Here is a 10,670-nt window from a genome sequence, read left to right as displayed (position 1 = left end):
AGCATAGAATAACAAAACTAAACTTATGGATCCATTTAAAAAGCCCTCAATGAGGCTGGGTGAGGAGTCGCCCGAACCAACGATACGATCCTATCTATATTGGCGACGCAGATTATAGGGTTTAAGTTATCTTAACTTTTACCCAAATCGATGTTCAATATTACTTCCAAAACATGTACCAACGCTCATAATAATAATAATGTCTATGTTGAGTAAAGGGCAGCCCAGTGCACTAAAGATCCCGCTATGCGCAGGGTTCGGGGAAGGGCCCGACCACAAGAGTCTATTGTACGCAGCCTTACTTTGCATTTCTACCAGAGGCTGTTTTCAAGGCTTAAACCCGTGACCTCCTAGTCACATGGCAGCAACTTTACCAGTTACTCCAAGGCGCCTCTTCAAATCTATATTGAGTCAATACTCAAAATTACTTCTTTGAGGCTATACTCATCTTTACTTTACTGAAATTGCTTTTTCAAAACTGATAGTGCTTTCTTTTAAAGTAGTCATGCCTTTTTCAAAATAAGGTAATGCAAAATATTTTAACTCACTTAAAAATTATGAAAATCATGCACAATGAATGGTAATGCAAAAACTTCAAAATTAATGCGCTTGGGACACTCAAGTTCCCTTAAAACTCTTCCTTTACTAATATCTTTGAAATACTTTTACTTTTAACTGAAAACAATGCATAATATATAACAATGTAAAATCTTCAACAACTCAATTAGAGTTCATGTGAAAATTAGCATGAACAAAAATCAAGAACTAAGATCATATAAGGAATCATAAGTTTAACGATAGAGAATTACACTCAATAACAAAGAATAATTAGGAACTTGAAATTCAAGAAAAAAGTTGGATCAAAACATAGGTTAAACTCTTACTGACTGAATTTAGATGTAGGGCGTGAGACGTACTTAGTCCAACACTATGAATAGCCTTGCATACCTTATACGCTCCAAATTCTTAAGAAATGTAAGATCTTTGGAGGAAAAGATGGCAAGAATTCGTTTCTTGAACCTTACGTGTAGATTTTTTTTGAAAACATATGGATTTCATGAGTGAAAAGGTATTAATTGGTGTTACGATTAAGAAATTATGAAATACCATGGTCAAATCTTATCTTGGATGATGAATGAACCTTGGAGGTAGTTTCTTGAAAACTTTTCTTTCTAGGGTAAATTTTTGAATTAGAAAGGTGAACTATATCTTTGTGTTATTAAAAGGCTTCAGATGCGCGATATCGCATAGAAAACGTATCAGGCATGTGGCCAATGCGTGGGAAGGAAGTAGCCGCTGGGTGGGAAGGCAACAAACGCTGCCTCGGTGAGCTATTGCACGGAAAAAGAGACCTGACGGCTCAGTTCATCATTGTTGTCTTACGATTGACAGACAACAGTCGTCCTCGTCTCTGAGACTCAGTAACAGACTCAAATCATCGCTGATTCCAATCCCAATATGCATAAGTGATTCGATACTTGAGTAGTCTTGTGAAGCTATGATTGAAAATGTGTTTTATATGTTGGTCAATTGGTTGTGTATAACATATGTAATTCAGTGGGCGTGGGCATTCTCCACCTCTCCTAACTAGCAACGAGTAGCGACAAAGACGAGTATTTGAGTTGAGTTGTCTTGTGAAGCCATGATTGAAAATATATGTATCACCGTTTTTGTTTATTAAATTTGGTTAAACCGAAAACACAATGAAATAAATCAAACCAAAAATGTGAAAATCGAACTAAATCGTATTTATTTCAGTTTGATTTTGTTTAACATTTTCACCAAATCAAAAATAAAAAAAAACGAATCGAAATTTGCAAACCAAACTGACCAAATACCCAACCCTAATTAAGAGTGTTTTATAGGTTAAATGGATGGGTATAAAATTGTGTTGTGTATAATAATTAAATTATGAGGAAATTTTAAAGGACAAAAAATATATATCCTTAATCATCCTAGAGCAAATATATGTTTAAAGTTGAATGATAAAGGTAAATATATAAAAAAGTTCAACGACAGACAAATATAACATGAATTTAATAGTACACGAATAAATATGATCTTTTTCTGTACCATTTATCCAAACGTTATATTCATTAAAATAATATAATACCATATATTATGAAAAAGAATGTCGATGTATTTAACCCAAAATCTTTAAATCTAAAGCTAATAAAGAAAGACATGATTTTGGTCATTTTCCCGAATTGAAATCATTGGAAAATGAACTTGTATTGACACTTGCGGGGATTTTAATTAAAAGAGACTTTTGAGTTATCTATTTGAGGATATAGGACACAAGTTTTAAAAATTGGGTAAAAGGGACTCTAGTATAATTAGGTATTAATGGGTTATGCTAATTTAAAAAAGAATATTTTTATACACCCCAAAGTTTTGCTATTTACAAATAGGTCCAACATATAAGAGGGTTGTAAAAAACACCTAAACAACTTAGGGTTGTTTAAATATCTTCTGGTTGTTTGAACAAAAAAACTTTTGGTTGTTTAAACAACTTCTGGTTGTTTGAACTAAACAACTTAGGGTTGTTTAAATATCTTCTGATTGTTTGAACTAAACAACTTTTGGTTTTTTAAATAATTTTTGGTTGTTTAAACAACTTCTGTTGTTTGAACTAAACAATTTAGGGTTGTTTAAATATCTTCTGGTTGTTTGAACTAAACAACTTTTGGTTGTTTAAATATCTTCTTGGTTGCTTGAACAACTCATGTTTATATAAACATTTACAACATATCTTCTCTTCTGTTCTCTTCTCTTTTCATCAATTTTTTAATATAATTTTCACAATCAAATCGGAGTGAAGAAAAAAATAAGAATGACAACATCGGAAGAAGAAGAAGATGAAAACACAAAAAGTTTAAAAAAAAAAGGAAAAACGGAGAAGAAAAAAAGTAAAGAAGTTAGGGAAGAAGAAGATGAAAGAAAAAGAAACAAGAGCGTTTAAAAAAATGAAGAAAAGAGAAGAGAGGATGGAAATGAAGAACAGAAGTTTTAAAAAATGGAGTAAAGAAAAGAGAAGAGGGAAATAGAGAACATAAGTTTAAAAAAGTGGAGTAAATGAATGAAAATTAGGATTTTATTAAAAGTTTTTAATTTTTTAATTTTTACCCTAAACTTTTAAATATTCTAATTCAACCCCATCTCTTCATAATTAACATTTAATTAAATATTTATAATAAAAAAAATAAAAATAAAATACAAATTCCCTGTGCTTCATTTCACTCTCAAAGGCCCTTTTACATTATTTTCTTGCCACTTGCAAAGTGAAAGCCTTCGAACGCCTCCTTAAACCCTACTCCATTTCCAAGCTCATCTTCAATCCCACCTAAACCCTAGAAGAAATGTCTTCTTCCGTAGGTTTGCGCCGGGCACGCCACCTCACAACCGCCGCAGCTGCCGCTGCCGCCTCCGCCTCCGCCTCCGCCTCGCCAATTCCCACCACCATCTCTATCTCCAAAGCAAAATCAAAGCTCAAAGCGGAGCACGACCCTGACAAAGCCCTTGAGATTTACTCCTCCGTTTCTGATTGTTACTTTTCCCCTCTGTCCTCCCGCTATGCTCAAGAATACACAGTCAGGCGCCTCGCTAAGTCCCACCGTTTCTCCGACATCGAAAATTTCCTCGAATCTCACAAGAATAGCACCAAAATTACCCAAGAGCCTTTTCTTTCATCCATAATCCGTTCATATGGTGTCGCGGGGATGTTTGATCACGCACTTAAAATTTATCATCAGATGGGTGATTTAGGCACCCCCAGATCATCTATTTCCTTCAATGTGCTTTTATCAGCTTGCGTGCACTCGAAACTATATGATCGTGTCGCCCAACTGTTTGATGAAATACCGGTCAAGTATGGATTTTTACCTGATAAAGTGTCATACGGTATATTGATTCGGTCATATTGTGAAATGGGGTCGCCGGAAATGGCAATGGAAAGACTCAAGGAGATGGAGGAGAAAGGTGTGGAGATTACAACTGTTACTTTCACTACTATACTGCATTCATTTTACAAGAAAGGGAAGAGTGATGAGGCCGAGAAGGTATGGAATGAGATGGTGAACAGAGGGTGTGGACCAGATGTTGGTGCATACAATGTAAAGATTATGAACATGCAGGGTGGTGTTCCGGAGGGCGTGAAAGCTTTAATTGAGGAAATGAGCGATGCTGGATTAAAACCCGACACGATTAGCTACAACTACTTGATGACTTGTTATTGTAGGAATGAATTGATGGACGAGGCACAGACGGTTTATGAGGATCTGGAGAAAAATGGGTGCAACCCAAATGCTGCAACTTTTAGGACTTTAATCTTTTATTTGTGTAAGAAGGGAAGGTTTGAGACGGGGTATAAGGTGTTCAAGGAGAGTGTGAGAGTTCATAAGATCCCAGATTTCAGTACACTCAAGTATTTGGTGGAAGGTTTAGTGAAGAAATCAAAGTTGAAAGATGCAAAAGGGATGAGTAGAACTGTGAAGAAGAAGTTCCCTCCTAACTTGGTAAAAGCTTGGACCAAGCTAGAGGAGGACCTTGGTTTGGCTAAAGTTGAAGCCGGTGATAATGGAGTCCAATGAGACTAATTTTGGCTGAGTAGGTGGATGTTGTCGGATGATTTTGTTTGCTAGAAGTGTTTATACACACCTCTATAACTTAGGCAGTCTTTTAGATCATTGAATTTCTCTTGTTTATCATAAAGATGTGAGTTCTCGCTTGGGACCTGCCATTCTTTATGACCTATACGAAGTTAATATAGAGCTTTACATGAAGTTTGTAACAATATTTGCAGATGTGGAACTCCATGTGCTGAATGTCCTGTTGATCCATTGCTATGTTCTCTCTCGTGAATTTCATTTCATGAACATGTCGCCATATCTCTGGCATTGTAATCACAGCATTAACTGGTGGTTTAGCCTGAGGTTTCGACCTCTCTCTCTTCTATGATGCCACTATTCAAATATGTTGGCACAACAATGTATAACTTATTAGTTAGTTAAGGATTGACCATTATAGGCATTTCCTTTTGAGCTATAGAATGCTCAGTGATGGTAGGGATGAGCCAGAGCTTATGCTTGCGAGTTCTAATTAAGCTGATTCCTAAGACTTCGTCCCTCAACTTGGATTTTGTAAAGCAGCAAGTCCAATGAGCGGTAATGATATCAGGCTCACACAAGTGGTGTGTTGTTTTATCGCAAAGGGAAGAATGGTACCTTAATCTCCTGTCATTTTAACTAAGAACGCATTTTAAAACAAATAGATTGGAGACAATGCTGGAACGGGGCAGCTATAATATAACAGAAGAGCTTAATCTTTTTTAGATTAGAATCAAAACCGATGCATAAATCAGCTGATAAACTAGTCACAAATGCTCTGGAGGTGAAATAAACATGCCCAGCATCAATGTATATCTTAGAAATGCTTCTGATAAATTTGGCCATGTTCGGACAGAAACTAAATTTCTGGAGAGTAATATATAGCACCAACAAATAAGGAGAGTTAGATGTAACTGCACAGCATAAAAGTATATCCTTATCCGACCTAAGTAAATAAAACAAGTAACAATATGCTTAAAAGAGAGGTGCTGTGTCATTTGTGAAGAGACGTATTCAAATGTGAATGTGTCACAAAGCTGACCATGTGTGGCACCTGTAGTATAAATCTCGCAGAGGCATATCATCAAGCTACAGTTCAACATGCACCCTACTATCAACACTTAATGTTGGAAACTTTGATTCTTCTGCCAAATTCACAGACGCAGAGATCTATAAAACAAAAAGACAATCCAAACTTAGTGTATGCAAATTCTACTTCATATATATACAATTAGATAGTGACTAGAAAGATCCAGCATATTACAAACACCACCCATGCGAGTTAACCATATTATTTTATAGCTAAGAGGAATAGAAAGGCAATAGCAATACCATAAAAAGTTGATTTTGATCAGATTAATGGTGGTATATTTATGAAAGTACTTCTAGTGGCACAACAAAGCATAAGATGCAAATCGGTGGTATGACGTAAAATATGAGCCCTGTTTGCCTTCTGCTTTCCCTACTCGATAAATCACAAGCTACATGCTTGACAAGAGAGGGTGCCTTCAAGTGAAAACACCGGTCAAGGTTGGGAGTTCGAGTCACTAAGGGAGCAAAGTTCTGATGCAACACTGATGACTCTTGGGGAGAGGGTCCAATAGGGTAAGAGATGTAGGTTAACATATCCAACAAAGAAGTTAATGTCCAATTGATTTCTGTATATTCATCCAAAGGAACTTTAAATCCCTGTGATTTAGCTGACAGCAGTATAAACAAGCAAAATCATGTGAGGGTTCTTCTAGAGCATTAACAAACTTCTTATGGCTGTGGACATAAGCAATATTCTTCAACTGTGGCTGGTGATGAGTGATATTCATTAATCTTACATCAAATCTTATACTAAGGCAGTCAAAACAAATGAACTACTTTATTTATGCTGCAGCATATGTAAGGAGTCTAAACAACAAATTAGATGGGGAAAGACATATAAATTACTCCACGGAGTTGCAAAAGGAAACATAGCTAAATTATATTATTACTATCCAAAACATGTTGTAGTAATTTACTAATTTTAACAAAATAATTTTGGAGAATCTGAACGGCCAGGGAATTGTTGTATGAAAATATAGGAATATAGATATATCAGCCTATGCATTTTGGGAAAAGTTTATTTTGGGATAGTAATTTCCCCTAAGCTAAGCGGTTGATATAAATTCTATCCCTAGGATAGTAAGACAAGAAATCAAAAATAGCACCTCTGATTACTACTACCACAAGAAAAAAACCTGAGGGAAGTTGAAAGGGACAAAGTACAATAGTACAATTTTAAGAATAGTAGCGAGGAAAAGAAATTAGCAAAAATATGACTAATTCTACAATTGCTACCCCCGAAGCCTAGTTATTATGGTAGGAGTTTTTCAAGTGTGGTAACCACAAAATTAACTCTATAATAGCCATCTTAGCTTTTCATTTGTAACTCACATAATAATTCTATTATAACAATTATTATTGTTATTAAATAATACTAGTTGTTATATACAACAGACAGAACCAATTGCGTTGAGCTCCCGGGTGATTATGGTGTTAGTGGTTATTTGGGTACAAAACGTTGTGTATATGCATGTGTCTCATTGACTATAGAGAAGGATGAAATAAATGGAGCTGAAGGGACTCTTTTTATTCTAGTCCAATTCTAGGCTAGTTTAATTAAGTGTAAATCTAGTTCCACATTAAATTAATATTTGAAACTAAATCTTTTAAAGTTGAGACGACAATTTCAAGATCGAGTTGCTAAGCTTGAAAGATTTTCAATTTTGTAACCAGAAGAACCATTTTAGCTAGAAAATGTGAATTCACATAACAATCCGTAAACAGAAACAAAAGAGATATAACTGGAAATAATCAAATTCAAGAAATTATTCATCTTCGTTTGGTCTTAAGAATTATCATGCCTTAAGAATTCAAATTGATAGGAACTTAAATAGAATAAATCCAATCAGTTCAATGAGAGAAGAGAACCACCACATCCATTGTCACTACACTACACAGTGCACAAGTCAAAATTGAAACAGTATAATACCTTAAATCCTCCACTTGAACTTGGATTCTTAGACCATTCCAGCCCCAACACCTTGCTTGAACTTTGATACGAAGCCTTGACCACATTGTCTTCGTCCACCCGCTGTGAAACAGCAACATCCCACGATTTTTTGGCAAAATGATAGCTTGGCTCCAAAGTAGTCAAGCCTCTATGCACATAACTATACCCTAACTTGCAGTTACCAGAATCAAACCCATAATTGGCTGATAACTTGTTAGACGAGTCAATCGCAAGTGTCCCATCCACTACAGTTCTGTTGTCTCCCCTCCAATGAGTATAGGTAAAGTTCAAAGGCTTCTTCATAACCCTCACATTATTCATAAATTGAAAACGCACATCCTATAGAAAATAGAACAAATCTCATCATTTTCTAGTGAGAAGATATAACTCCTCGCTTATCGAGTTTCCATACTAAAAGTGTAATCTGACTAACATTTTATATGTACGTTTCACAATTTTGACACAAGGAGAATTGCAGAATTGATAAACAAATTGAAACAAAGAAAGTAGTGAGAAATCCCAAACCCGTTTGTGGACGTCATAGTCGACAAGGAAAGAGCCAGGATTCTCTAGGGAGAAAGAAAGACCTTCTAAGGAGGAGCCATTGACGAAGGTGGCCTCAGTCACGTTACCATTAAATTTGACGGCGCCTCCGTGAACGGTGACGGTGGTAACGGCCTCCCTTACGCCGCCTTCATAACGCCCTCTGAGAGTAGTGCTTATCATCCTCCGACGACGAAAAAGGGAAGGCAGAATTGGGAGGAAGCGTTGAGGCCAAGGGCATTGATATGGGGTTTTAAAGTGGAGGGAAAGGCCATAAGCGAAAGGTCCGGCAGATTTTTTACGTTAGGTGGAGCAAATTTATTATATAGTCACCCAAAATTTACCCGTTAATATTATTTTTGTTTCTTTTAAGAGCATCACTCAATTATTTTTATTTTTCTTCAAGTATACTCTTCTCTTTTAATAGAATGACATGTCACATTTTTTTAACAATACAATAAAAAAAAAATTGGCATCTATACGCAACTTCTTTTAGTATTAACTCATTCTTGAACTTTATAAAAGATAATTAAATTTAAAATTAAAATTAATTAATATTTATTTTTTATTTTTCAATACTTTAAAAATTAATTATAAAAAGTTATTATCTTATTTATTTGAGTACATTAAATTAATATTATTAGTACACAACTTTTTTTTATGAGATCAAAATAATATTTATATATATATATATATATATATATATATGTGTGTGTGTATGTAGCTGTGAATTATGATAAGTTATATTTTTAGTTTGATGATAATGTATTCCCTTGAACTATTATCAAGGCAAAATTTTATTTTTGATTATTTTACCTTCGACAAAAATCAAATACTTCATTTGTTTTAACTTATTTGTCCTAAAGAAAATTTAGTAAAATATATTTTTTTTCTTTTTAACAACTTTTTAATTTCTATTTTACATATGACATGTTTAAGGCACAAAATTAAAAAAATATTTTAGTATATTTGACATATGTTTGATTTAAAATCACAAGATTCAATTTTTTTCTTAAATTTCATGCCAAATTAAACTAGGATAAGTAAATTAAAATGGAGAGATTAATAAATAAATTACTATAAAATGCAAAAATGGACATACAAATTTAATGCATGATTAATCTATGCATTTCGTACCCGTGCAATGCACGGATATTATAAACGTCCATAAGGACAGATATATTGATTCAAAATTGAAATATTTTATTTTTTTGTGTTATTTTAAATTCAAATTTTATGTTAATTAAAAAATATATATTTATATATTCAAGTTATAGCAGGTTGATATGGTTGGAAGAATATATAAAAATAGGACTCTTTTAAATAAATATTGCTTATTGAAACTCTTACATAATGAAAGTAATAGTTCAATTTCAATACGAATTGTTTTTTTTTTATAATTCTTTTAGTAAATTAGTCTGCGACTAATTAGTCTGTGAATTTTATTTCCTTATATTCTTTACTTATAATTTTTCATAATTATTTTTTTAAAATATTGACAAATAAATAATAAATATGATTAATTTTAATTCAAAATTTGATTACCTTTTATAAAATTCAAGAATGGGGTAAGTGCTAAAAGAAGTTGTTTATAAAGATACTAAACAAGCTTTAGTTTTATTATTAAGAAAATAAACTAATGTGACATGGCATCTCATTAGGAGAGAAAAGTATATTTTAAGGAAAATAGAAATAGTTGAATGTTATTGTGGTCCTAAAGGAAGCATAAATAATATTATAAGGCAAATTTCTAAACGTGGTGACTATTTAAGGAATTTATTTTTTCTTGTGCTATTCAGAAATGATTCGCTCCGATAGTAAAAGAACCCGTAAATTTTTTACATTACTCCTTGGAGTATTCAAGATTATTTTTTTAAGCTTATAACAATTTAAGATAGTATTTTAGTTTACTTTATAAATAACAAAGTTAATTTATTAAAAGCAATCTCTCCATCTTCATGGAATAAGAAAAAAACTACATACGCATCATTATTCTATTTGATCATTAACTATTTTGACATTAGATATCCTTTTGAAAATAAAATTAACACTGTGTGTAAACAATCCACATTGAATGGTTATATTAATCAAAAAATTACACCTGTCTCTACATATACTTCTATCATTTAATTATGACTAACTAATGCATACTTTAACATAGGGGTATTAAATTGTTTAATCACAATAAATTGAGTTGATTTGGCCTAAACATATTATCTAAGATCAATATTTTAAAAGTCAGTTTTGAAATTCGCTTCGAGGCGAGGTACTGGCAAAACGTCTCGAGACTTACGTGTGGGACTTAATTTTGTGAATTTTACGCTTAAAGCACTCGACTATACACTCTAAACACTTTTAACGTCCAATGTTCAAAATTTGTCTAATAGTTCTTACATAAATTGCGTGTCAAATTTCTTAGTCAACATTGCTAATCCTTGTAATTCTTTAAGAAGTTAGTATTGCTTACTAGTTTATTTCAT

General features: G+C 33.3%; 2 protein-coding genes across 2 annotated transcripts; one reads left to right on the top strand and one right to left on the bottom strand.

The window, feature by feature from the left end:
* The first annotated feature begins 3,259 nt into the window (after positions 1–3,259).
* Positions 3,260–4,792, top strand: LOC129873893 (pentatricopeptide repeat-containing protein At4g36680, mitochondrial-like). The gene has a single exon (XM_055949081.1). The coding sequence runs from the start codon at positions 3,360–3,362 to the stop codon at positions 4,587–4,589; it is 1,230 nt and encodes a 409-aa protein (XP_055805056.1). The 5' UTR covers positions 3,260–3,359; the 3' UTR covers positions 4,590–4,792.
* A 597-nt stretch (positions 4,793–5,389) lies between these two features.
* LOC129873894 (outer envelope pore protein 24, chloroplastic-like) lies at positions 5,390–8,495 on the bottom strand. The gene is made up of 3 exons (XM_055949082.1): positions 8,173–8,495; positions 7,627–7,986; positions 5,390–5,774 (listed from the first exon to the last, which is right to left on the bottom strand). Exons 1-3 carry the CDS (start codon positions 8,371–8,373, stop codon positions 5,694–5,696), a joined length of 642 nt encoding a protein of 213 aa, XP_055805057.1. The 5' UTR covers positions 8,374–8,495; the 3' UTR covers positions 5,390–5,693.
* Positions 8,496–10,670: the final 2,175 nt, after the last annotated feature.

This window comes from Solanum dulcamara, chromosome 11 (genome assembly GCF_947179165.1).
Source record: "Solanum dulcamara chromosome 11, daSolDulc1.2, whole genome shotgun sequence".
NCBI lineage: Eukaryota > Viridiplantae > Streptophyta > Magnoliopsida > Solanales > Solanaceae > Solanum > Solanum dulcamara.
This window is presented reverse-complemented; position numbering and strand designations above follow the sequence as displayed.